Below are 27,309 nucleotides of genomic sequence, written 5' to 3'. Positions count from 1 at the left end.
AGCAACTTTGACTGAAATAACCACTCGTTACAACCGAGGTATGCAGCAAAGCATTTGTGAAGCCACAACATGCACAACCTTGAGGCGGATGGGCTACAACAGCAGAAGACCCCACCGGTACCACTCATCTCCACTACAAATAGGAAAAAGAGGCTACAATTTGCACAAGCTCACCAAAATTGGACAGTTGAAGACTGGAAAAATGTTGCCTGGTCCGATGAGTCTCGATTTCTGCTGAGACATTCAAATGGTAGAGTCAGAATTTGGCGTAAACAGAATGAGAACATGGATCCATCATGCCTTGTTACCACTGTGCAGGCTGGTGGTGGTGGTGTAATGGTGTGGGGGATGTTTTCTTGGCACACTTTAGGCCCCTTAGTGCCAATTGGGCATCGTTTAAATGCCACGGGCTACCTGAGCATTGTTTCTGACCATGTCCATCCCTTCATGACCACCATGTACCCATCCTCTGATGGCTAATTCCAGCAGGATAATGCACCATGTCAAAAAGCTCGAATCATTTCAAACTGGTTTCTTGAACATGACAATGAGTTCACTGTACTAAAATGGCCCCCACAGTCACCAGATCTCAACCCAATAGAGCATCTTTGGGATGTGGTGGAATGGGAGCTTCATGCCCTGGATGTGCATCCCACAAATCTCCATCAACTGCAAGATGCTATCCTATCAATATGGGCCAACATTTCTAAAGAATGCTTTCAGCACCTTGTTGAATCAATACCACGTAGAATTAAGGCAGTTCTGAAGGCGAAAGGGGGTCATACACCGTATTAGTATGGTGTTCCTAATAATCCTTTAGGTGAGTGTATATTGTGCTTTCATACTAATGATGCGACTTTATTGTTTAAGGCTATTTTTCAAGTGTCTCTTTGAAATATTATGCTTCTAGAATTCTTTTTGTTAAATCAAAGCAGATACATGTATGTACACCAGCACAGGATATTACATCATTTTTTTCCAATAAGTTGTCTTAATTCAAAGGCCAGGAATACAAAAATCTATTTATAGTTTAAGTATCTAAGGAAGCAAGAATTATCAGGTATAAATAACGTAACACCTTTAAGACATTTTTTTTAATCCAGAAGATCATTTTCACTAATTGAAATTGTAGTCAGAAATAAGGTTGGATAAAAATAAGTATATTGGGTTTGTTGAGGAATTTCTTAAATTATTGTTATACTGTTTAATATTGCCACTTGCTTTCCAATTTCAGAACTGCCATGTGTAAAATTGTGTTTCAATTTAAAGTAAAAGCTTTAATGCAAGGGGCAGCACTATGTAAGAGTGATGCTTGGTGATTTCCAAAAGGACTGCATTTAAAATGGAGCACAAGGGAGGCTGTGCATTTGAGAGACCCAAGGAATGAGATGTCTCCATTGGCATAAATAAACTAACTTCATTGTCACAGAGGTAGGACAGCTTAGACCAAATTGCGTAAATTGCAGAGGAAGCTTTATGTACAGAAGGAGAGACAAAAAGAGGAAAACAGCATTACAGAGTTTTGTTGTAAATTATTTTGTGTATTAATTTCATTTCTATTATTTCATAATCTTTTACATATAATAAACTTGTGTTTGCTCCTGTTTACATATATCCCCAGCTTGCTGTTTATATTTTTATGTTTTCAATGTTATCAACACTGGCTCTGTTTATCAAGTGGTGGGAGGTTTAGGGGGTTGTCCATGCTGTACAGTATTAATACACTGAAGACAAGCACAGTGAAAAAGTATTTTTTTTATGAAGTTGGTGTGTGTGTATATATATATATATATATATATATATATATATATATATATATATATATATATATATATATATATATATATATATATATATATATACTGTATATATATATATATATATATATATATACTGTATATATAAATATATAAAATATACAGTTTATCCAAAAAGTATTCACAGCGCATCACTTTTTCCACATTTTGTTATGCTACAGCCTTATTCCAAAATGGATTTAATTCATTTTTTTTCCTCAGAATTCTACACACAACACCCCATAATGACAATGTGAAAAAAGTTTACTTGAGGTTTTGCAAATTTATTAAAAATAAAAAAAACGGAGAATTCACATGTACATAAGTATTCACAGCCTTTGCTCAATACTTTGTCGATGCACCTTTGGCAGCAATTACAGCCTCAAGTCTTTCTGAATATGATGCCACAAGCTTGGTACACCTATCCTTGGCCAGATCTGCCCATTCTTCTTTGCAGCACCTCTCAACCTCCATCAGGTTGGATGGGAAGCGTCAAAGCACAGCCATTTTAAGATCTCTCCAGAGATGTTCAATCGGATTCAAGTCTGGGCTCTGGCTGGGCCACTCAAGGACATTCACAGAGTTGTCCTAAAGCCACTACTTTGATATCTTAGCTGTGTGCTTAGGGTCGTTTTCCTGCTAAAAGATGAACCGTCGCCCCAGTCTGAGGTCAAGAGCGCTATGGAGCAGGTTTTCATCCAGGATGTCTCTGTACATTGCTGCAGTCATCTTTCCCTTTATCCTGACTAGTCTCCCAGTTACTTCCGCTGAAAAACATCCTCACAGCATGATGCTGCCACCACCATGCTTCACTGTAGGGATGGTATTGGCCTGGTGATGAGTGGTGCCTGGTTTCCTCCAAACGTGACGCCTGGCATTCACACCAAAGAGTTCAATCTTTGTCTCATCAGACCAGAGAATTTTGTTTCTCATGGTCTGAGAGTCCTTCAGGTGCCTTTTGACAAACTCCAGGCGGGCTGCCATGTGCCTTTTACTAAGGAGTGGCTTCCATCTGGCCACTCTACCATACAGGCCTGAATGGTGGATTGCTGCAGAGATGGTTGTCCTTCTGGAAGGTTCTCCTCTCTCCACAAAGGACCTCTGATGCTCTGACAGAGTGACCATCGGGTTCTTGGTGACCTACCTGACTAAGGTCCTTCTCCCCCGATTGCTCAGTTTAGATGTCCGGCCAGCTCGAGGAAGAGTCCTAGTGGTTTAAAACTTCTTCCACTTACGGATGATGGAGGCCACTGTGTTCATTGGGACCTTCAAAGCAACAGACATTTTTCTGTAACCTTAACCAGGTTTGTGCCACAAGACAATCCCCTGAGTCTCGGAGGTCTACAGACAATTCCTTTGACTTCATGCTTGGTTTGTGCTCTGACATGAACTGTCAACTGTGAGACCTTATATAAACAGGTGTGTGCCTTTCCAAATCATATCCAAACAACTGAATTTACCACAGGTGGACTCCAATTAAGCTGCAGAAACATCTCAAGGATGATCAGGGGAAACAGGATGCACCTGAGCTTAATTTTGAGCTTCATAGCAAAGGCTGTGAATACTTATGTACATGTGATTTCTCAATTTTTTTTATTTTTAATACATTTGCAAAAATCTCAAGTAAACTTTTTTCACGTTGTCATTATGGGATGTTGTGTGTAGAATTCTGAGGAAAAAAGTGAATTTAATCCATTTTGGAATAAGGCTGTAACATAACAAAATGTGGAAAAAGTGATGCGCTGTTAATACTTTCCGGATGCACTGTATGTATATATATATATATACACAAACACATACAGTGGTACCTTGGTATACGTCCTTAATCCGTTCCAGACCCTTTGACTTCTACCAAACAGGATGTATACCAAACAAATTTTTTCCATAAGAAATAAAGGGAAAATGATTAATCTGTTCCCATGAAAAAAAATCCTATTGTTATTGGCATATTATACATTGATGGGGTTGTATAAAATAATTTAAACACTGCTTAATACTAAAATACATAAATGCAAAAGCAATTAGATGAAATAAATGAAAATTTAACCTCACTTTACTTTTTAATAACGTCTTTGTTTTTCACAATTGTAGATACTGTCGTTCTTGGCATACAGTATGCAGCAGCCAGGTCCCGTATACGCATGCCACCTTCAAACGTTTAAACAATTAATTTAAATTTACGCGAAAAAACACAAAATCACGTGAAAATACACAGAGAGTTATAGCGCGGGTTGTTCACTGTATATTACTAACTGTCGTACTGACGCTCGTGGGCAGTCGCGGCTTTGTCTTGAGAGAGGTAAACAAGGGTAGTGTAGCATTTTCTAGATTGAAGTAGCGACACATTCAGAATAACGTTTCGAATGCTGTTTATTTTGAACCATGTTTAACCAACTCTCCATACAGCGTCCCTTCTAAACCACACCCCTCCCTTTGGCAGTCATACGTCTCAAAAGATGCAGACCATAGCAATGAACATACCAAACATAAAGCAATCGACAAAAGCATCATTGAACAATCATAAACAACAGGTAGCTGTTTTTAGCAAGCAGTTCGTAGCGCTATAGCGTAAACTCTTGCAGTGTTACTTTTCTCTGTTGTTCAAGTTTTTTCAGTGTTATTCAATGTTTTTACATTTAGTTTACTATTACGCTGTGCTTCATTTTGTTTTTCTTCAGCCATTCAGAGGTGGATTTGCTGGTGTGTTCTGGGTCATTGTCCTGTTGCAGCACCCAAGATCGCTTCAGCTTGAGTTGACGAACAGATGGCCGGACATTCTCCTTCAGGATTTTTTGGTAGACAGTAGAATTCATGGTTCCATCTATCACAGCAAGCCTTCCAGGTCCTGAAGCAGCAAAACCACCCCAGACCATCACACTACCACCACCATATTTTACTGTTGGTATGATGTTCTTTTTCTGAAATGCTGTGTTCCTTTTACGCCAGATGTAACGGGACATTTGCCTTCCAAAAAGTTCAACTTTTGTCTCATCAGTCCACAAGGTATTTTCCCAAAAGTCTTGGCAATCATTGAGATGTTTCTTAGCAAAATTGAGACGAGCTCTAATGTTCTTTTTGCTTAACAGTGGTTTGCGTCTTGGAAATCTGCCATGCAGGCCGTTTTTGCCCAGTCTCTTTCTTATGGTGGAGTCGTAAACACTGACCTTAATTGAGGCAAGTGAGGCCTGCAGTTCTTTAGACGTTGTCCTGGGGTCTTTGTGACCTCTCGGATAAGTCGTCTCTGCGCTCTTGGGGTAATTTTGGTCGGCCGGCCACTCCTGGGAAGGTTCACTGCTGTTAAAGGTTTTTGCCATTTGTGGATAATGGCTCTCACTGTGGTTCGCTGGAGTCCCAAAGCTTTAGAAATGGCTTTATAACCTTTACCATACTGATAGATCTCAATTACTTCTGTTCTCATTTGTTCTTGAATTTCTTTGGATCTTGGCATGATGTCTAGCTTTTGAGGTGCTTTTGATCTACTTCTCTGTGTCAGGCAGCTCCTATTTAAGTGATTTCTTGATTGAAACAGGTGTGGCAGTAATCAGGCTTGGGGTGGCTACGAAATTGAACTCAGGTGTGATACACCACAGTTAGGTTATTTTTAACAAGGGGCAATTACTTTTCACACAGCGCCATGTAGGTTTGGATTTTTTTTCTCCCTAAATAATAAAAACCATCATTTAAAAACTGCATTTAGTGTTTACTTGTGTTATATTTGACTAATGGTTAAATGTGTTTGATGATCAGAAACATTTTGTGTGACAAACATGCAAACGAATAAGAAATCAGGAAGGGGGCAAATAGTTTTTCACACCACTGTATATATACCCGCGTATCGCAGCGGAGAAGTAGTGTGTTAAAAAAGCTAGAAAAGAAAAGGGAACATTTTAAAAATAACGTAACATGACTGTCAATATACAGTATTTGTTTTGTGAGTGTTACTGAGTGTTGCTGTCATCAAGGATTTGATTATCATTATTTCTTTCAATCAGGTTCGTATTTGTAGGATGTGTTGTGTTCAAGTTACATTCCGTGTTTGTCAATCGTTGTAAAGATGACAGGTTTCATTCATCGATTCGTTTCTTACAGCATCAATAAACAGCTCGTCTTCTTCTTTATCTGAGACCTGACACACTGCATGCACGGGTTTTTTTTTACACTGTCTTCCTTTAGCGGGACATTGACTTTTTCCACCGTGTGCTTTGTTTCCGCAGTAGCTGGATTTATGAATATGCTTATCAGACGCTTCATATTTTTGCTGCCTTTTCAATTGTGTAATTCGGTTTTGTTCAGCTCTTTGGAACTGTTGCTTTTATCTGTGCACTGCGTCAGTTCACGTGAGCCACTCAGTGTACATGCATCGAAGGTTCCCAGCTGTGCTGGTGCCATCTCGTGCTATGTCCGTGGCTGTATTTAATGTTACCTTAGTCCTGGCACTTAAAACTTTCTCTCGCAGTTTCGCTGAGTTTGTGTCAAACACTACCCTGACCATCTCATCTTCCTCTCCATAAGCACAGTCCTTCACCCGTGAATATTTACCCGTGGCAGTTTGCTATTGGATTGCCGCTGACGGACGGCCTTATATGGGCAGGCACTAAATTACAAACGCCAGCGGCAGCCTGTCTATGAACTTAATTTAAAGTGTAGGTTTACATCGTGCTTTGTTTCCAAGTAGCAGAACTCATCAATATGGTTGTATATGTCACTCGCTCACTTCTTATTGTTTCGCTGCCTTCTCAATTATATAATGCATGTTTTCTTCAGCGCTTTTTTGAGGTCTTCCTGGTTTTCTACGTACTGCGTGATTACGTGGGAGGCGTGATGATGTCACACGAAACTCCGCCCTCACGGCGTTGAAGCTCATCTCCATTACAGTAAATGGAGAAAACCTGCTTCCAGTTATGACCATTACGCGTAGAATTTCGATATAAAACCTGCCCAACTTTTGTAAGGAAGCTGTAAGGAATGAACCTGCCAAATTTCAGCCTTCCACCCACACGGGAAGTTGGAGAATTAGTGATGAGTGAGTGAGTGAGTGAGGGCTTTGCCTTTTATTAGTATAGATATATATATCTATACACACTGCTCACAAAAATTAAAGGAACACTTTAAAGAAACACATTAGATGCATCAGATCTCAATATGAAGTTGGATATCTATACAAATAACGACAGGGCAATGTCTTAGGAACAAAAGGATGCCAAGTCTTTTAATGGAAATAAAAGTTTTCTGCCTACAGAGGGCTCAATTGTGTAGACACCCTAAAATCAGAGTGAAATGAAGATGTGGCAGGCTAGTCCATTTTTCAAAAACTTAATTTCTGCTACTCAAAATGCTTTTCAGTATCTTGTGTGGCCCCACGAGCTTGTATGCATGCTTGACAACGTCGGGGCATGCTCCTAATGAGACGACGGATGGTTTCTTGTGGCATTTCCTCCCAGATCTGTATGAGGGCATCCCTGAGCTGTTGTACAGTCTGAGGAGCAACCTGGCGGTACCTAATGGACCGAAACATAATGTCCCACAGATGTTCTATTGGGTTTAAGTCAGGGGATCGTGAAGGCCATTCAATTGTTTCAATTCCTTCATCCTCCAGGTACTGCCTGCATACTCTTGCCACATGAGGCCGGGCATTGTCGTGCATTAGGAGGAAACCAGGACCTACTGCACCAGCGTAGGGTCTGACAATGGGTCAAGGATTTCATCCTGATACCTAATGGCAGTCAAGATGCCGTTGTCTAGCCTGTAGAGGTCTGTGAGTCGCTCCATGGATATGCCTCCAAGATCATCACTGACCCACCACCAAACCAGTCATGCTAAACGATGTTACAGGCAGCATAATATTCTCCACGGCTTCTCCTGACCCTTTCACGTCTTTCACATATACTCAGGGTGAACCTGCTCTCATCTGTAAAAAGCACAGGACGCCAGTGGTGGACCTGCCAATTCTGGTATTCTATGGCAAATGCCAATTGAGCTCCCGGTGCTGTGCAGTGAGCACAGGGCGCAGTAGACATTTGGGCCCTCAGGCAACCCTCATGAAGTCTGTTTCTGATTGTTTGGTCAGAGACATTCACACCAGTGGCCTGCTGGAGGTCATTTTGTAGGGCTCTGGCAGTGCTCATCCTGTTCCTCCTTGCCCAAAGGAGCAGATACTGGTCCTGCTGATGGGTTATGGACCTTCTATGGCCCTCTCTAGCTCTCCTAGAGTAACTGCTTGTCTCCTAGAATCTCCTCCATGCCCTTGAGACTGTGCAGGGAGACACAGCAAACCTTCTGGCAATGACACGTATTGATGTGCCATCCTGGAGAAGTTGGACTACCTGTGCAACCTCTGTAGGGTCCAGGTATCGCCTCATGCTACCAGTAGTGACACTGACTGTAGCCAAATGCAAAACTAGTGAAGAAACAGTCAGAAAAGATGAGGAGGGAAAAATGTCAGTGGCCTCCACCTGTTAAACCATTCCTGTTTTGGGGGTCATCTCATTGTTGCCCCTCTAGTGCATCTGTTGTTAATTTCATTAACACCACAGCAGCTGAAACTGATTAACAACCCCCTCTGCTACTTAACTGACCAGATTAATATCCCATAGGTTTCATTGACTTTATGCTCTTCTCTGATTAAAAAGTGTTCCTTTAATTCTTTTGAGCAGTATATATACACAAAAACACACACTGTCATGGCCGAAAGTATTAGTAGCCTTGGAATTTTCCCAGAAAATAAAACATTTCTCCCAGAAAATAGTTGAGAGGTGTAACAAACTTGTTGATGGAAGATATAGGAAGTGCTTGATTTCAGTTATGCATGCAACCAAATATTAAGTTGAGGGTGCCAATAATTTTGTCCAGCCCAGTTTTTGAGTTTTGTGTGAAATGATGTCAGATTTGGCTTTTTTTTCCTCTGTTTTCCTCATGTGTATACCAAAACATTTGTAATTGCAACAATTTTTGGGGTGAAATGGTGCATTTTCTGGGAAAATTCCAGTGGTGCCAATAACTTCGGCCGTGACTGTATATATACATAAATACAGTATTTTAGCTTATCACTTATTATAACAGATACACAGAATTAAAATGTGTAATGAAAAGTATTAGTTGTATACAACTGTATATTAGTTGTTGTATACAACAGGTAATTCACTAAAGAAAAGCGAAAGTATATCAACTGAATGGCAAAAGAAACTTGAATTTCAATCCATCCTTGCTAACTTAAAATTTATTACATATAAAATATATGAAATGAGACATACTGTAGCAGGTTCCTGTAACTAGTAACTATTCTGTATTAGCTTTATTTATACAAAAAAAAACCTCATAGATCTTAACCCCATTTGTCAACAGAGCTTGCTACTAAATCCAAGCTATGAATTCCGATTTTACATTTTATGAGAGTTTTGATAAGCTTGCCAGTGCCAAACACAACATCACATCAAAATATTTTTTTTATCTCATACTGGCTCCCTTTTTACTCATTATAAAATCAACCTAGTCCTAGCCCTAAGGCTGAGAGAAAATTTACAGCCGGGTTTAAAGTTTGTATTTTTAAATTTGCGGTTTTCCAAATGTGCACAAAGCACACATATATTACCAGACTAGTTCTTGACAGTTAAAAACCTGAAAGTTTTACTGCAGAGATTGGCTTTGATTCAGCATTTAGCATCCATTTTTGCTTCTTCTGTATTCAAGTGGTGGTTCATTTTTATTGGACACCATAGGCAATAATAATTCAAGATAAATTAATCCAAATGCAATAACGTCACTTTCCAAGCAAGAGGAGTACATCATAAAAAAAAGGTTTTTCTAGATTGCAGTGGGTCACAGATTAAATTAGAAAACATACACAAACACATTTGACATAAGATAGTGGTTGACTTACTAGAAAATTTGCAGTGACCATGAACACAACAGAAAAAAACATAGTAGTCATAATTTACAAAATTCTAAAAATTTATATGGAAAGTTTCAACTTAAGAAGTATAACAGAAATGCTCATCAAAGAACTTGAAACATTCATCATTGGACTACTGATGCTAAAGATGAACAACCAAGCTTAATCAGATATAGAGAGTCATTATGAAGAGTACTGTTAGTGAGAGCTTCCACTGACATAGTTGCTCCTGAAATGACAGTTAAAAAATCCTCCAGCACTATTACACCATGGAAGATCCAAAGAGTGTCTGATACGGATAGCACATGCCGGAGAGCTGAGCGTAAATGGAGAAAAACTAAGCTGATTATCCACTAAGATACTGAAGGCTAAGATAACAAAATACAACAATATAGTTTGTCTAGATAGGTGCTGCTATTTCTATAAAATTATAAATAATAATACTAGTAATCCCAGAGTCTTATTCTCTATAACTGATCATCTGCTAAATCCAGGTCACTCAATGGAATGCCTTCAAAAACCTTGTAAGGCTTTTGCTATATTTTTTAATCACAAAATTAATGATATTCTAAATAATATAGTACATCTCCCCAATACTGATTCTCTTAAACCCTGGTACTCCATTTTAAACAAATTAATTTCTTTCACCAGGATAGATTTACCTGATTTATATAAAATTGAATAAAATCCCTGTGTGCGTCCAGGTGTCCGTGTGTGTCTTCTGTTGAAGTGCGCATGTGCGGGGCCTCACGTGTTCTTTCTCTCCCTGTGCATTCCCTGTGCAGAGAGAGAGAGAGACACACACAGGCACGTACGCGAGAGAGACACACACACACACACAGGCGCGCGAGACACACACACACACAGACGCGCGAGAGAGACACACAGATGTGCGAGAGAGAGACACACACACACACACACACACAAAGGCACGTGAGAGAGAGACACACACACACAGGCATGCAAGACACACACACAGACACTGGGGCGCGAAACACACACACAGGCACGTGAAAGAGACACACACACACACCCTCACACACAGGCGCACGTGTGCATTGTTGCAATGTTACTTTTCTTGGTTGTTTATTAAATTACGGATTTTTCAAATGTTCATTTTTTTCCCTGCGCTTAAAACTCATTAAAAAATCTGTTTTTAGCAAGCAGTTCGTAGCGCTATAGCGTAAACTCTTGCAGTGTTACTTTTCTCTGTTGTTCAAGTTTTTTCAGTGTTATTCAATGTTTTTACATTTAGTTTACTATTACGCTGTGCTTCATTTTGTTTTTCTTCAGCCATTCAGAGGTGGATTTGCTGGTGTGTTTTGGGTCATTGTCCTGTTGCAGCACCCAAGATCGCTTCAGTTTGAGTTGACGAACAGATGGCTGGACATTCTCCTTAAGGATTTTTTGGTAGACAGTAGAATACATGGTTCCATCTATCACAGCAAGCCTTCCAGGTCCTGAAGCAGCAAAACAACCCCAGACCATCACACTACCACCACCATATTTTACTGTTGGTATGATGTTCTTTTTCTGAAATGCTGTGTTCCTTTTACGCCAGATGTAACGGGACATTTGCCTTCCAAAGAGTTCAACTTTTGTCTCATCAGTCCACAAGGTATTTTCCCAAAAGTCTTGGCAATCATTGAGATGTTTCTTAGCAAAATTGAGACGAGCCCTAATGTTCTTTTGCTTAACAGTGGTTTGAGTCTTGGAAATCTGCCATGCAGGCCATTTTTGCCCAGTCTCTTTCTTATGGTGGAGTCGTGAACACTGACCTTAACTGAGGTAAGTGAGGCCTGCAGTTCTTTAGACATTGTCCTGGGGTCTTTTGTGACCTCTCGGATGAGTCGTCTCTGCGCTCTTAGGGTAATTTTGGTCGGCAGGCGACTCCTGGGAAGGTTCACCACTGTTCCATGTTTTTGCCATTTGTGGATAATGGCTCTCACTGTGGTTCGCTGAAGTCCCAAAGCTTTAGAAATGGCTTTATAACCTTTACCAGACTGATAGATCTCAAATACTTCTGTTCTCATTTGTTCCTGAATTTCTTTGGATCTTGGCATGATGTCTAGCTTTTGAGGTGCTTTTGGTCTACTTTTCTGTGTCAGGCAGCTCCTATTTAAGTGATTTCTTGATTGAAACAGGTGTGGCAGTAATCAGGCCTGGGGTGGCTACGGAAATTGAACTCAGGTGTGATACACCACAGTTAGGTTATTTTTAACAAGGGGCAATTACTTTTTCACACAGGGCCATGTAGGTTTGGATTTTTTCTCCCTAAATAATAAAACCATCATTTAAAACTGCATTTTGTGTTTACTTGTGTTATATTTGACTAATGGTTAAATGTGTTTGATGATCAGAAACATTTTGTGTGACAAACATGCAAAAGAATAAGAAATCAGGAAGGGGCAAATAGTTTTTCACACCACTATATATATATATATATATATATATATATATATATATATATATATATATATATATATATATATATATATATATATATATATACTGTATATTTATTTACCAGACTTAGTTTTCTAATTTCTATATTGTTCCCAAAATACAGAACTTGGGAAATAACACATCACTTAATTAGCCCAGGAGTCCAATTAAAAACAGAAGCTGGTTGGAACAAAAACCTGCAACCACAGTGTGCCCCCAGGACCGAGGTTGGAAAACACTGTGTAATGTATGCTAATGTGACAAACATATTATACCTCAAAAGTGATGAATATGATGTACAGACTGTATTTAGTTTCCTTTAAAGAGGAAAGATGCTGCATATTTGATAGATGATGGAGTGATGCTGCTTTACATGGGACCACAACACTGGTCATAAATCGTGTGTCCTAGCTTTGTGGCAGACAGTGTATTTCATGGTGGATCAGACACTCTTTGCCCATTACAAACAGCTCAGAATAAAAAAAAAAAACCTGTTTGGATTTTTTATGGCCCACACCCATAAGCACCTGAGTGATGCATATTTCATACACTAAACAACAAGTCAAAGCTTACTTTGTTTAAACAGTTTAAGGGTGCCAACTTTACAAATGCATTTCTCAAAAAATGTGATGTAAATTGTGTGTTTGATAAATGATCTAAATCAGCAGTAGTAATAACCAGCTGTCTAATTGTAAATCTTCATTTCTATACCTAGTAACAATAACATTTTTAACAAATCAAATCAAAACATAGCCATAATAATAATGTAAGACATCTCATTAGAAGAATATTAGTGTTAATCTTTTTTTTTTCCTTTCCACCTTTTGCATTTTCTGGTGGCTAAAATCTAATAATTACACAGCACTCAAGGTATATTATTTGACAAAGTGAACTGTATTGTTGAATATGTATTAGTAGAGATGTACAGTAAATGTGCTGGTGTTCAGAATTAATTCTGCTCAAATTCAAACATGTCAAGCATAAAGATGCATCATAAAAAAATTAAGAGGCATCTTACTTCATTTCAAGGACCTCCTCCAGGTGTTTCCTACGCTCTGCTCGAAGTGTGGTTAGATGAGCTTCTTTCTCAGCCAGAGATTGCTGCGTAGAAGACAGTTTAGCTTTCATAGACTCAAGTTCTTGCTTGACTTTCTCCATGGCAGTTAAAAGCTCCTCCATCTGTTTAGACACATTTCAAACAGTGCTATGTCATAATCAGAGACATCACAGGCAAAACAAACAATAAGGGAGGAGATCAGACTCAAAATAAAATGGAATATATAAGGGGAGTCCCTGTACATTTATTGGACACAATGATGTCTTAAAGACTTTGAACTCAAAAGTTGTTTAGTTGGCCTGAAGGAAATATGAACGCAACTTATTGGCCACTTTTGAACAATGATGTAACATCAAATTCTGCTTTTCTGAAAATAAGAAATTGCAAAGATTACAGCAGATGTACAGCGAGCAAGCATGTATTAGGTTGTTGCCTTGTAATGAACGTGCAAGATCTCAACATGTAAAATGTCATGTCATGACACATGTAAAAATACTATTATTTCTTCCAGACACAGTACAAAATATTGGCTTACTGTACATGGATAAATAGTAAAAACAATGACATTTCATTTTTAGAAATTTTTCTTTTTTTTATTTCTAAATTTTTGTGTGTATTTGTGTGTATGGGGGGAGCATCTGTGAAGAAAAAAAAATTGTGATTCATGAAAAAATTTCCAAGTACAAAACACTAAAAAATCATTAGCAGTGAGTCCTAAATATGGAAAAGGGGTAAGGCCTAAACAGCTGTTAATTTTTAAATGAATGTTTAAATTCAAATGCATAGAACTACTTAATTCATTTACTTAAGCTCTTCTGAACACAATTAACAATTCTTCATAATATAATCCATATTTGCTAGGTATTTTCTTTACTTTATGTTGCAATATTTTTATGTTTACTAGCATAGAAATAGAGAAGATTTAATTGCATCTTTTCTTAGAAAGAAAAGTGCATTTAAAAAAGACAACACAAAAATAAAAATCTATGCAAAAAGACAAGGCTACTTGAAGATTTTTAATACCTTAAACATTATAAATATAGTCATACTCCTCAAAGATGCCCTGCTTTCTTTCATACCATTAATAGCTCATTTCATGTTGTCACATTTCTTCTTGAACATAAAATAAATTTGATTTCTATACCTATAGTCTTATAGTCAAGTCTAGTCAAATATATCTTCTGGGAATTTCATTATATTGGTATATCGAATAAATCTTCATAACAGCACATACTCATAATAAAGCTAAAAATAATAAAGATTTTGCTTCCTCTAAAACAAGTTTTCTAACACAGAAACCAACCCACCCAGTTTGAGAAATGCAAAGCAAACAGTCAGAGATTTATTTAACAGATTAATAACACTACTACCATTAGATTGGTTGAGGTTTTAAGAAAACTATTTGCTGCCTATGGTGTTCCAGGAGAGATAGGATCTGACAATGGCCCACAATTCAAGTGAGCTGAATTTCCCAAATTCCTTAGATTAAATGCAGTAAGACATGGAGCTGCAGAATGTATGTTGCAAACATTCAAATTAGAATTATAAAAACAAACAGGGAGATAGAGATCATTAGAGCAAACGATGGCTAATTTCTTGTTTGCTTATCATATCACACCTTATAATAGGAAAGGCCCCTGTGGAGCTGTTTCTGAATAGACAGGTACAGACCTTGTATAGTCAGTAATGAAGCAACCATTTTACAAAATTATGAGAAAGAAACAAGTGCATACTGAAAACCAAGGGGGAACTAAAGAATTTATCCTCTAAAAGAGTTTGTTATTTAAAATGTACTGGAATGGAGAAGGCTAAAGTTGGGTGCCAGGTAAAAGGCAAGTTGATGAAACAGCATGTAAATCAATTATTAGCCACAATGGTGAAATCTGAAGTGAAAACTGGTACAGCATAATGGAAAACATCCATACCCATTACAGCCAATGTTACTGAGAAAGAACCTACTGTATATGTATATGTCTATACATTTTAAATATCTGTTATGCAACAATCACATACGAAGTTCCCAAAAGCAACGCCAATATTAGCATATTCATAAGTTGTATCACTGAGATTTCAGTGGCATAGATGGTGAATGAGTTTGAGACACAACTGATTTATGTGGCTAACTAGAGGGCATGGACACACTACCAGCATATTCCAAAGGCAATCATTTTGATTGTGAAATACTGAAAACAAATGCCTTAAGTTACAACCTATGAACGTGAGGTCGATGGGCAGCAAACTGGTCATGTAAGTGTGCCAAATACCAGAAATCTAGAGCTAATATACATATATATATATAAATTATAATATATATATATAATAATATATATATTATATTATAATATATTATATTATATGTATTATATTATATATATATATATAATATAGCTAATCTAACACCATTTCAAAGCATGCACAAATGTATAAACAAAGCATATGACATAATTTACTTAGACTTTCAAAAAGTCATTGATACAGTCCTACACTAAAGATTCATTTTGAAACTAAAAACTGTAGGCCCCAGAAGTAACTTACAAAACTATATCTCAAGCTGTTAATTGGCAGGGGGTAAAGAGCAAAGATAAGAGGAGCATGCTCCATATGGAGTGAGGTCATCAACCAAATCCCTGAAGGGTCAGTCCTTGGACCATTACTTTTTCTGATTCATAATAATAACACTGATTCCTGTATAGTTAGCAAACTTATAAAATGTACAGATGACACTAAAATTGGACAGATGGCAGACACTGTGGAGGCAGCAAAACACATTTAAAAACACTTGGACAAGCTTCAGAACTGGGTGAACACTTGGAAAATGCTGTTTAATGTAGAAAAGTGCAAAGTGCTACACATGGGCATGGGAACATCAATTATAAATAAAATATGGGAGACACTACCATATAGGAAGCCACCTCAGAAAAGGATTTAGAGGTATATATTGATATAACTTTTAATCAACTAAGCAATGTATAGAAGGCAAATAAAATGTTAGGTCATATCATAATAACTGCTGAATTTAAGTCAAGGGACATTATGCTCAAATCTGGAATATTGGGTGCAGTTCTGGTCACCCTGGTACAAGAAAAACGCAGCAGCACTTGAACCAGTGCAGAGGAGAGCAACCAAGTGCATCCCAGGACATAACACTAGAATTACCAGAGCCTACGAAAAAACTCGTAGATCCGTCCCACCATAAAACGCTTCACACTTCTCCATCAGCGTCTTTTGTCCTTTAAATGTGCTGATAAGCAGCAAACAGCAAGCAACCTGCTATCACATCCCCCACCCTGCACAGTTTTCTCAGCTCAAGTCTGTTTACCTGTGTGTCAGTTGCTTAGAGTTATATAGAGTGAGAAGACAAGCAAAATAACACCTTTTATAAAAACTAAATCATTATTTGGAACACTGGCATTTCATGTGTGTTCCGTGTCTACAACAATCTATGTAAAAACATCGTTAAAACAGAAACGTTTTTCATGTTTTAGTAATAACTGACAAAATGTAGACATGAAGTGTATAATGTGTGAAGTCTGAATTCCAAATATCAAACAAACACTTTCACAAAAGGTACAAATATAACAAATTGCACTTCCATTCAAAAATATGACTGCAGAGAAACAACCTGCATTAGGTTGTGACATTGACACACAGTTGCTATGACAGCTTCGGTGGCACAATGGTATCAACTGTTGACTGGTAATCAAAGCTTCACGGGTTCGATCCTGGACGTGTCCATTTTGAGAAGTGAGCTGCACATATTCTTACTATTTTAGAATAAAAACATACATTTGATTCCAGTCTGTAACAGCCGGTGTAATTTATGATAGTTGCAAAGGTTAGCTTTGTTTTTTGAGTTGATCCCAACAAACCTAAACCCACATTTGACACTGCTGTTTTCACATAGATGCACTATAACAGAAGTAAACTCAAATCGTGACGACAGTTCTACATTGGATCAAAAATGCACTTTTGCCATCGCTGTACTTTGTATATGTACATGGGAAACTCTGCACTGTAGGAAGTAAGTAAATAAAAGTAAATGGGTAAATAACATTTGATCTGGCTTTTATGTAAGTAACATATAAATGTTAATGCTTTGGGCACATGCACCGTCCTTTGTATGAAAGAGCCAGATCGAACTTGACATTCTCTGATCTGGAGGGATAAAAGCTGACACACAAACGCTGGTGAATCTGCCTTCTTCGTGTCTCACAGTCACTTTATTTTTTTTTTATTCAGTTTTATTGAGTGTTCCTGCTGCACTGAATAAGCTCATGCCTTCTGGTGTATGATGTCGAAGCAGCACGGAGAAAAAAAAAAAAAGTAAGAGACAAATATATGGGACTTTGGGTATAAAATGAATCAAAACACATCATTGCACTAATGCAATATTATTTGAAAACGAACAGTGTCAGATCGGGTGTGAATTTACGCTGGTGCTGTGATGAAAACGGCGTCAGATCGGAAGGGGGGTGTGTGTCTGGAAGCTTGAACATGAATCAGACAATAAAACAGGGGGGCTGCACCGAATAAGCTCCAGTTTTATTCTCTCAATGACGATCTCGCTCTAAGGCCAGTACTGATCTGACTCTAAGTAACAGCCCCAGCTTATTACAAAAACATGAAAAACGTTTCTGTTTTAACAATGTATTTACATAGATTGTTGTAGACACGGACAACACATGAAATGCAAGTGTTCCAAATAAGGATATAGTATTTATAAAAGGTGTAATTTTGCTTTACTTCTTACTCTATACAACTCTAAGCAACTGACACGCAGGTACACAGACATGAGCTGAGAAAACTGTGCAGGGTGGGGGATGTAATAGCAGGCTGCTTGCTATTTGCTGCTTTTTAACACATTTAAAGGACAAAAGACGCTGACGGAGAGGTGTGAAGTGTTTTAAGGTGGGACGGATCTATGAGTTTTTTCGTAGGCTCTGGTAATTCTAGTGTTAAGGACATGTCCTACTCTGACAGGCCCAAAGAATTTAACCTGTTTAGTCTTTAGTAGAGGAGATTGTGTAGGGACCTAATACTCAAAGTCATTGATAAAGCACATCCATCAACTTTCTTTCAGCTTAAGGGTGAATCACATACTCAAGGACATCAGTGGAAATTAAAAGGGAAGTTCATTTAAGACTGTAGTCAGGAAGCACTTCTTTATGCAAAGAGTTTTAGGACTCTGGAACAAACTACAGAGACATGTTGTTAAAGCAGAAACTTTGACAGCCTTTATGAAGTATCTGGAAGAGATATAGTGAGAGCTTATCTATTAGCTAAATAAATGGGCTTGAAAGACTGAATGGTCTCTTCTTGTTTGTCAGATTTCTTATGTTTGTTCTTATATTTCTACTCAGAGGTGTACAGGGTAAAGGGAAAAGGAGGCAGACCTGTTTTGCGGCCTGTTCAAGACAGAGTCTATTATGCAGGACACCACAGTCTCCACCTGCAGATCTGAAATTACCCCATAACAAAGATGGCTAGATGGTATTGAGGGCACTGGAGAAATCAAAACAACATAATCATTACGGTTTTATGTTTAAATGTATTTAGAACTTTTCTACTAACTCTTAGCCCACTGCTAGGATCAGTTTTTATTCTCATGGGGGGTATGTCCCATTCAACACTGGTGGCTACAGCTCTGTGATGACACACTGGCCTCGGAAAGCATAATGGAGTACTGTGAAAAAATAGTTTATCTAAATGAGCCACACTGTGAGTTTGCAAGAAAACATTCTGCAAAAAAGATCAACAGCGAACACAGCATATTTGCTACAACAAAATCTTTTCTTTGGTGAATTTCGCTGATCGACACTAGTAGTGTACATTGGCCCTAATCCTACTGTGATATTTAGCATAACTGGAATGGGTTGAAACTTAGTGTTAAACAGTTAACAACACCCATAAAGCTAAGGTCAGGCCCTCTCCTATAGTACTTTAGCTAAACTTTCTAGGTGAGGGGAAAGCAAATGCATCAGCTAGGAAAATTAAAGCATCAAATCACTTCTTAATAATTATGATAAAAGGGTCATATGACTGAAAAATAGATTAGTGACAAGGGGGTAGTAGTGCAGGCATTATAGCTGGAAAAATAATAAAGCAACAGCTAACCTTTGCAACAAAGCTCTGGTCAATTTACTTCCTCTGTTTAGGATTCTCTAGGATAATCTGAAAACGTCTGATGACTATTGAAAGTTACTAAACTCACCTGGTAATGCAGAATAAGAAAGCCAAATCTCAGCAAATGATAACAAATTTCAGAAATGGGATATATGATATACTTAAACCTTATTTAGGTTAATGTGCAGTTAGAATTCACTCCAGCAACAAATATCACTAAGCACCATTAAAAAGTATAGTACTGTATTTAAAATGTGTTCCCATGTATAAAATATATTATTCTAGCAGAATATGGTTATTATCTACAATACAGACATAAATGCAAATGATGGTTCTTTGATTTCTCTCTATTATTATAAAATTTTAAAGACTCAATTCTTCCATGCAATACATTAATTATGGATTCTCTGTAAACAATCCAACATTACTTTGCTAAATGACATCCCCTCACAAAGTAACAGATTTCTGTCTAGACAGCGTAATTAAAAATATTCACAGGCTAAAATGAATTTAAACGGCACATTATGTTCATTTTATAGTTTTTATTTTTAGGATAAAAATTACAATTACAGGCAGTCCCCGGGTTACGTACAAAATATAGGGACTGTAGATTTGTTCTTAAGTTGAATTTATATGTAAGTCAAAACAGGTACCTAAATTTAATAAATGCAATTGTTGACCAACTGTAACCAAGTGCTCTGCCAATGAATGATGGAGTTTCACCTCTCTCTGACCTTTTTATTTCTACTTTATTTTTAATGGTGATGGCTTTTCTCTTCTTTACTGTATCACCAGCACTTGCATCAGATTTGTGTGTCAGAGACATTGTTGATGGGTAAAGACAAAAGATTAAGATTAGCTCTTCTGCACATCACTGTACATACTATCACAGCAGGAAGGCACCAGTCGTCAACACGTCTGATGTACTGACAAGAGACAACTTACTGCTATGTGTGTAACAGTGTAAGCAGGCTTGCTATTGAAAATGAATGGGGGTGACGAGGGGCAGTTCATCACCAGCTCACCTCACAGTCACCTCCACTACAGTATGCTGCCTGCAGCGTCCACCCACCGAGAACGAACATGGTGCGGCCAAAGGCGGGTAGTGAATCGTCCCCATTCAATAGGCAGCCACTCGATGCACACTACAATGCTGCCCCCCTGCCGCCCCATTCACCCTCAATGGCCTCCGTTCAGCCACAACGGGGTCACCACTTGCAGCATTACCAGCCGCCCACCGAGAATGAATGGGGCAGCCATGTGTGATGGGTGGGCAGTGAAACCACTTGACACCAGGAGCCACCTGAGGGACTACACTGCACGAGCAGTGAAATCGCCCCCCTCCAGCCTCCGCTTTCAGCATTACCTGCCGCCCACCAAGAACAAATGGGGCAGCCGTGTGTGGTGGGCGGGCAGTGAAACTGCTTGCCGCTGGGAGCCGCCTGAGGGACACTACACTGTGCAGAGAGTGAAATCACCCCCCCTCCAGTCTCCATCCAGCCATCGCCTGCAGTGTCCCCAGGCCAAAGAGGACGGAGCGGCAGTTACTGAGGCGAATGCGTCGCAGCTATGGCCTGTTCATAAGTCGTAGGTCAGATGTCCGTAACCTGGGGACTACCTGTATATGATTTGTGCAATATGTGGCATTTATCCTCGCTAGTGTCCAAATTAAGTGTAAAACATTATTTTTTAAAAATTCCACAATGTTCTCTTGAAACTTTAAGCATTTTACTCACATATGATATGTAACTGTAGCTATCAAGCTAGTATGGGATACTGCATACTGTATGTTATATACTAAGTACATCTACAATAGCTCTAGAAGGTATAACAGAAAAAGAAAATTTATCGATATAGTACAAAGACCAGTTATTTATAGCTATAGAGCAGGGATGTCCAACTCTGGTCATGGTGGGCCGCAGTAGCTGCAGGTTTTCATTCTAACCACCTTCATAATTAGTAAGTCGTTTTTGCTGCTAATTAACTTGTTTTGCCTTAGTTTTAACTGACGTGACCCAGATCCCTTAGTTGTTTCTTTTTCCTTAATGTGCAGCCAAACAATAATGAGACACAAAACAAAGTGCCATATGACCACGTAACCTAAAAATAAAGAAAGGTGAAGGTCTCAGTCATAGTGGTTTATTCAGGTCACCAAAACATCCTGATGGTGGTCTTAGAAAAAACACAACATCAACAGTTGGAATTAAATTGGTTAGAGTCATTCCAATTTAGTTGGTCATCTGTTGGCTCATTTCACATCTCATTTTTGCTTGGCGGCCATTTAATAAAGAAACAAATCAATTTAGAGGACACAATCCATAAAAACAGGGCTATTAAAATGAAGGGAAAGGAATTAATTAGCAGTGAAAACTGCTCGCTGGTTAGAAAAAGGGTTAGAATGACAACTTGCAGCCACTATGGCCCACGAGGACTGGAGTTGGACACCCGAGCTATAGAGGATCTTAATTACAAACTATGGTCCCAGTTGGGGAGATGTTGGAGAAAATAAATCTCTGGGGTTCCTAGACTAAAAGACCACCAAGGCCACACTTGGCATTCTAAGGTCCATGAATGTGTCGCCACATTCCACAGGGTCAAGGAACAAAAACACATTTTCCTTTATAATAATGGTTGATAAATCTATTTTTAATTTATAAGAATCAATATTTACTGATCATCACACAACTGGCACTTGTCATAGATAAGCAGATGCAAAGATTCATTTCCACCAGATACGCTATTCAATGTAATGCCTAACAACAAACTTGTACCTTTATGAAAAGTGGATTATAGTAAAATATACCTATAGATCTCCCTAGAAATGGGAAGCGTGAATAGCCGCCCTGCCTATGGTGATGCTTCCTCACTCCTCACTTAAATTACTCAGAAGGATCAGTGTAATATATTGATTTAGGCAGCTTGAAAGGTGACTTAGCAGGGCAAAAACTGAGACATGCTAAGCAATTGTGACATATACATGAACTGACAATTCAGGAATGATTCAGCTACACTCTCAGGTTCCAGGCACTGTTATCGTTCCATAAAGATGCTATCTGTCAGAAACAAGAAGCTGTTCAATCTACAACTGTCAAATGTGGAAGCCTGACAGCACATCTGAAGCTGGACGGTTTTAGGTTGTTCTAAGGAGTAGAATAAACAAGGCTGACAATATTCTCTGTTATATTAGAATACTACTTTCGAGACAACTAGACTATTTGTCAATTCTGTTATTTTATCTTTATTTCAATAGTTCTCAATATTACTAATTACTACTTCTTACAAGTACAATCAGACTTCCATCTTTCATCAAATAAAATTAATATCTGAACCTTAGGTATTATCCAAACTTGTCCATTTAAGAACATGAAAAAATATTACTCAGACCCATGCATATGGAAATGGCACAAACTCCATGTGCAATCAACACTTCAGCTCAGTGGCAAATGTGGAGGGTGACTAATAAGTTCCGTGTGTTGTCTACTGTATATCTGTCTGTTTCTTTCTCTTTATCTAATCGGCATGAACAACTCCATTCCCTGTCAAATGGAACTTATTTGCACCCTGTGGGGGGTTCTTTGGTATAATGCAGAGGTGCTGGCATTTTCATTCAAAACAACATAATAATCACTAGCAGACTGCCAGAAACTTAGAAGGGGTTGTTGCAAAGAAAGAGAATGATATACCAGAACGGGGTCCCTGCTGTGCTTCCTCAGAGTCACACAAATTGGACACTAACCACTTATTGGAAGGGCTGTCATTTTGCATGTGTGTTACAGTAAGATTCAAAAGAAAATTTGCAGCTGCTTAGTTGGTCTCTTGGAGAACTGTAGATATTCGGGGGTTTACTTATGTAGCTTAAGCTTATATTTTCCTACACTACAAAGTTGGACAATAATGTTATCTTCATCTTTCAGATGGTTACTCATTTATGGAGTATTAGTCAGATATTCTGCTTCAGAATGTGCCTATAGAATTGTTAGATACTCTAGATGTTTACTTAAAAACAAACTTTCAAAACAATTAAAACTGTATCTTGAACAATTTTCATAACACTTGAAATCTACAACAGGCCAAATCCAAGTCTACAATAGACTACAACTGTGTGAATAACATCTGACAATACTGCATGAAGCAATTATGGCAAACAATTCTAAATGTACTTACAATTGCTTACCTATCAACTTCTTTAAGAGCTTTTACAATGATGAAGAAACAGCATTACTCTTGACCACAAAAGTAATGCAAAGGCTGTTTTTATGAAGGTACAAACTATGTTCGGCAACTGTTTACATGTCTAGTGAAGCCCACATTATAGTAATCGATAATCAATACAAATATGGCACTATAATTAAAAAAATATCCTGTGAAATTTTGTTTTTGAATTTTTGAATGGTTGAAAAGTTCAATATGTTATTTAGCATAGTCATGTAACAAGACTCAGCAGAAGCCTCAATAAGAACTTAAAAATATTTATAGTATTCTCCAAACCTTTATATTCCAATACTGGGTTATGTGGAGCCAGTGCCAATCCTAGAATCATAAGAGGTAAGGCAAGAAGTAATCTTGAATAGGATTCCACATCACTGTTGGATACATGCATGCACTTACCCACATATCAACTTAGAAGTGTTTATCAAGCAAACCTACAGATATCCGAGATCTGGTTATAAAAATAAAAACTAAATAATTACAGAAAGGAAAATTCATGTGAACAAGGATGGAAGGTGGCAACCATACCATGACAATGGCTAGACCAGGACTTTAGAATTATGAGGCAGTAATGCTATTGAAAGTACTACTGTACCACCTTAGGTTTTGTTGCCATTCATATATTTTGGATGAAACATGTGAAAGGTTTGGATCTCTTAAAGCATATTAAAAATGAAACAAATGAAAACACAGGATTTAACAGTAGAATCCGTGAGGCCTATGAAAAAATGTATAATCCCGGGCCACCTTAAATGCCTTCACACCTCTCCATTAGTGCCCTTTGTTTTGCAAATATGTTGATCAGCACAAGCAGCCTGCTATCCCATCCCCAACCAAACCACCACCAGAAAGAGCTCAACTTGGTCAAAAAGTCCTCCCAGCTCAAGTCTTGTTTATCCGGGTGAGAGATGCCTGGAGTTGTATAGGGTAAATAATATACCGTTATTTGGAAGACATGCATTTAATGTGTGTTCCGTGTCTACAACAATCTATGTAAATGTAGGAAGACAGAAAATGTGAGAAACGCAACAAATGTTGAACACATACTTAAAACAGAGACCAAGGGATGGGCACACTACTTTTCTTTACATCTGGCTCTATTTTGTGTTCCCAGAAATGTTGGTGGGACAAGTATAGAGTTTTGTTTGGTAGAATTAGTACCAGGCTGTCATAAAATGAATAATATTTTTAAGCTAAAGAGTCAACATGATTCTTTACACTAAGAGATCTTTATCTACCTTAAATGGAAAGAATGAGAATGTAAAGAATGCCAGCTACTTAAAGATATTTGTAAAATGATAATGCTTGAAACCAAATCATTTGTGTTGCATTTAAGTATGAAAAGGTGACAAAATCCTTATGTATTTAATGTTAGTGTGTTTAAACTATGTGTATAAGTTGTAAGTTTTTCTTAGTTTTCTTTTTCCTTTTCTTAGTTTTTCCTGTAAGAAGCGATAATGAAATTCCTCTGCAAAGTGAGCAAAGAACACTCTTCGAAAAGTGGAAAAAATCTAACTTTTGCAAGTACCATAAATTTAAACCCGATCTGATGGTGTTCATTTTCAAATAATATTGCATTAATGCGATGATGTTTTCTGATTGCTACTATTCACGTCATAAAATGATTTCTTCAAAATGTCACATATATTTGTCTCTTTCTTTTTTTCTTCTGTGATGCGTTGACATCATGCACCAGAAGGCGTGACTTTATTCAATGCGAGCTGGAACACGCAGGTTGCTGGTTGCTTGTGCTACAAAATGCTTGACCTGGTGGCGATCAAAGCACATGTACTGTATAAGGCATGCACAGGTCCACTGAGAAAAGAAGTGTTCTTTGCTCACCTTGCAGAGAATTTTGTTGTCGCTTCTTACAAGAAAAGTTGATGGAAAAGGAAAAAAAGGATGCAACATTGATAAGCTTCTGTTCCGAGACCGCCGCTTCCCTCAGGCAAGCAAACTCAGTCAGTTTCAGGCACCCCTTGATTGTAATATGAACCACAACATAGAGAGAAGTGTGTACATTGCAACAGATACACATGTTGTAAATGTAGGAAGGATGGTCCGTGGGTGTGTGGGAACTGTTAACTGTTTGAATCTGATGATTTCATATTGCACAGAACTGACCTATTCCTATTCCTATTCATATTTCTAATACTTGGTTGAAAACCATTTGCTGGCAATGACAGCCTGAAGTCTTCAACTCATGCTGGGTCTCCCCTTTTTTATTGCTCTGCCAGGCCTTTATGCAGCGGCTTACAGTTGCTGTTTGTTTGTGGGCCTTTCTGTCCGAAGTTTAGTCTTCAACAAGTGAAATGCATGCTCAATTGGGTTAAGATCAGGTGACTGACTTGGCCATTCAAGAATTTTCCACTTCTTTGCTTTAATAAACTCCTGGGTTGCTTTGGCTGTATGTTTTGGGTCATTGTCCATCTGTATCATGAAACCGCCCAATCAATTTGACTGCATTTAGCTGGATTTGAGCAGACAGTATGTCGCTGAACACCTCAGAATTAATTTGGCTGCTTCTGTCCTGTGTCACATCATCAATAAACACTAGTGTCCCAGTACCACTGGCAGCCATACACGCCCAAGCCATCACACTGCCTCCATCGTGTTTTACAGATGATGTGGTATGCTTTGGATAATGAGCTGTTCCACACCTTCTCCATACTTTTTTCTTGCCATCATTCTGGTAGAGGTTGATCTTGGTTTCATCTGTCCAAAGAATGTTTTTGCAGAGCTGTGCTGGCTTTTTTAGATGTTCTTTAGCAAAGTCCAATCTAGCCTTTCTATTCTTGAGGCTTATGAGCGGCTTGCACCTTGCAGTGCACCCTCTGTATTTACTTTCATGCAGTCTTCTCTTTATGGTAGACTTGGATATCGATACGCCTACCCCCTGGAGAGTGTTGTTCACCTGGTTGGCTGTTGTGAAGGGGTTTCTCTTCACCATACAAATGATTCTGCGATCATCCACCACGGTTGTCTTTCGTGGACGTCCAGGTCTTTTTGCGTTGCTGAATTCACAAGTGCTTGCTTTCTTTTTCAGGATGTACCAAGCTGTAGATTTTGCCACTCGTAATATTGTAGCAATTTCTTGGATGGGTTTTTTCTGTTTTTGCAGCTTAAGGTTGGCTTGTTTCACCTGCATGGAGAGCTCCTTTGACCGCATGTTGTCTGTTCACAGCAAAATCTTCCACATGCAAGCACCACACCTCAGATCAACTTCTGGCCTTTTATCTGCATAATTGATAATGACATAACGACGGACTTGCCCACACCTGCCCATGAAATAGCCTTTGAGTCAATTGTCACTTTTGAGCCCCTGAAATGAAGGGATTGTGTTAAAAAATGCTTTAGTTGCCTCAGATTTTTATGCAATCGTTTTGTTCACCCTACTGAATTAAAGCTGAAAGTCTGCACTTCAACTGCATCTGAATTGTTTCATTTAAAATTCATTGTGGTAATATACAGAACCAAATTTAGAAAAAAGTTGTCTCTGTCCAAATATTTATGGACCTAACTGTAACTCCAAATATCATATATACCTCTGTCTCTGTTTTTTATCATTGCGGCTTTGACAGTATGGACCATAAGGTGCATACTAATTCAGCGTAAGCAGGAACACTCATTAAAACTGAATTAAAAAAGGGGCGAGGATTTTAGGAGTGTTGTATCGTGATCATGACTGAGAAAATAAAAGTAAAAAAAAACTTTTACAGGTGCTATAAATTTATACTGGCAATTACAGACACAAATCAAATGTATGTTTTAATTGTATAATATTAACAATA

The 27,309-nt window shown here is 38.2% G+C and overlaps 1 protein-coding gene across 1 annotated transcript in view; it reads right to left on the bottom strand.

Moving 5' to 3' along the window:
- Positions 1–27,309, bottom strand: part of erc1b (ELKS/RAB6-interacting/CAST family member 1b) — a 559,966-nt gene that overhangs the window by 222,354 nt on the left and 310,303 nt on the right. Inside the window, exon 15 of the mRNA XM_039760564.1 lies at positions 13,148–13,308. Within this exon, the coding sequence (XP_039616498.1) occupies positions 13,148–13,308 (161 nt within the window). The remainder of the gene's footprint in view (positions 1–13,147; positions 13,309–27,309) is intronic.

Source organism: Polypterus senegalus, chromosome 8 (genome assembly GCF_016835505.1).
Source record: "Polypterus senegalus isolate Bchr_013 chromosome 8, ASM1683550v1, whole genome shotgun sequence".
Lineage (NCBI taxonomy): Eukaryota > Metazoa > Chordata > Cladistia > Polypteriformes > Polypteridae > Polypterus > Polypterus senegalus.
This window is presented reverse-complemented; position numbering and strand designations above follow the sequence as displayed.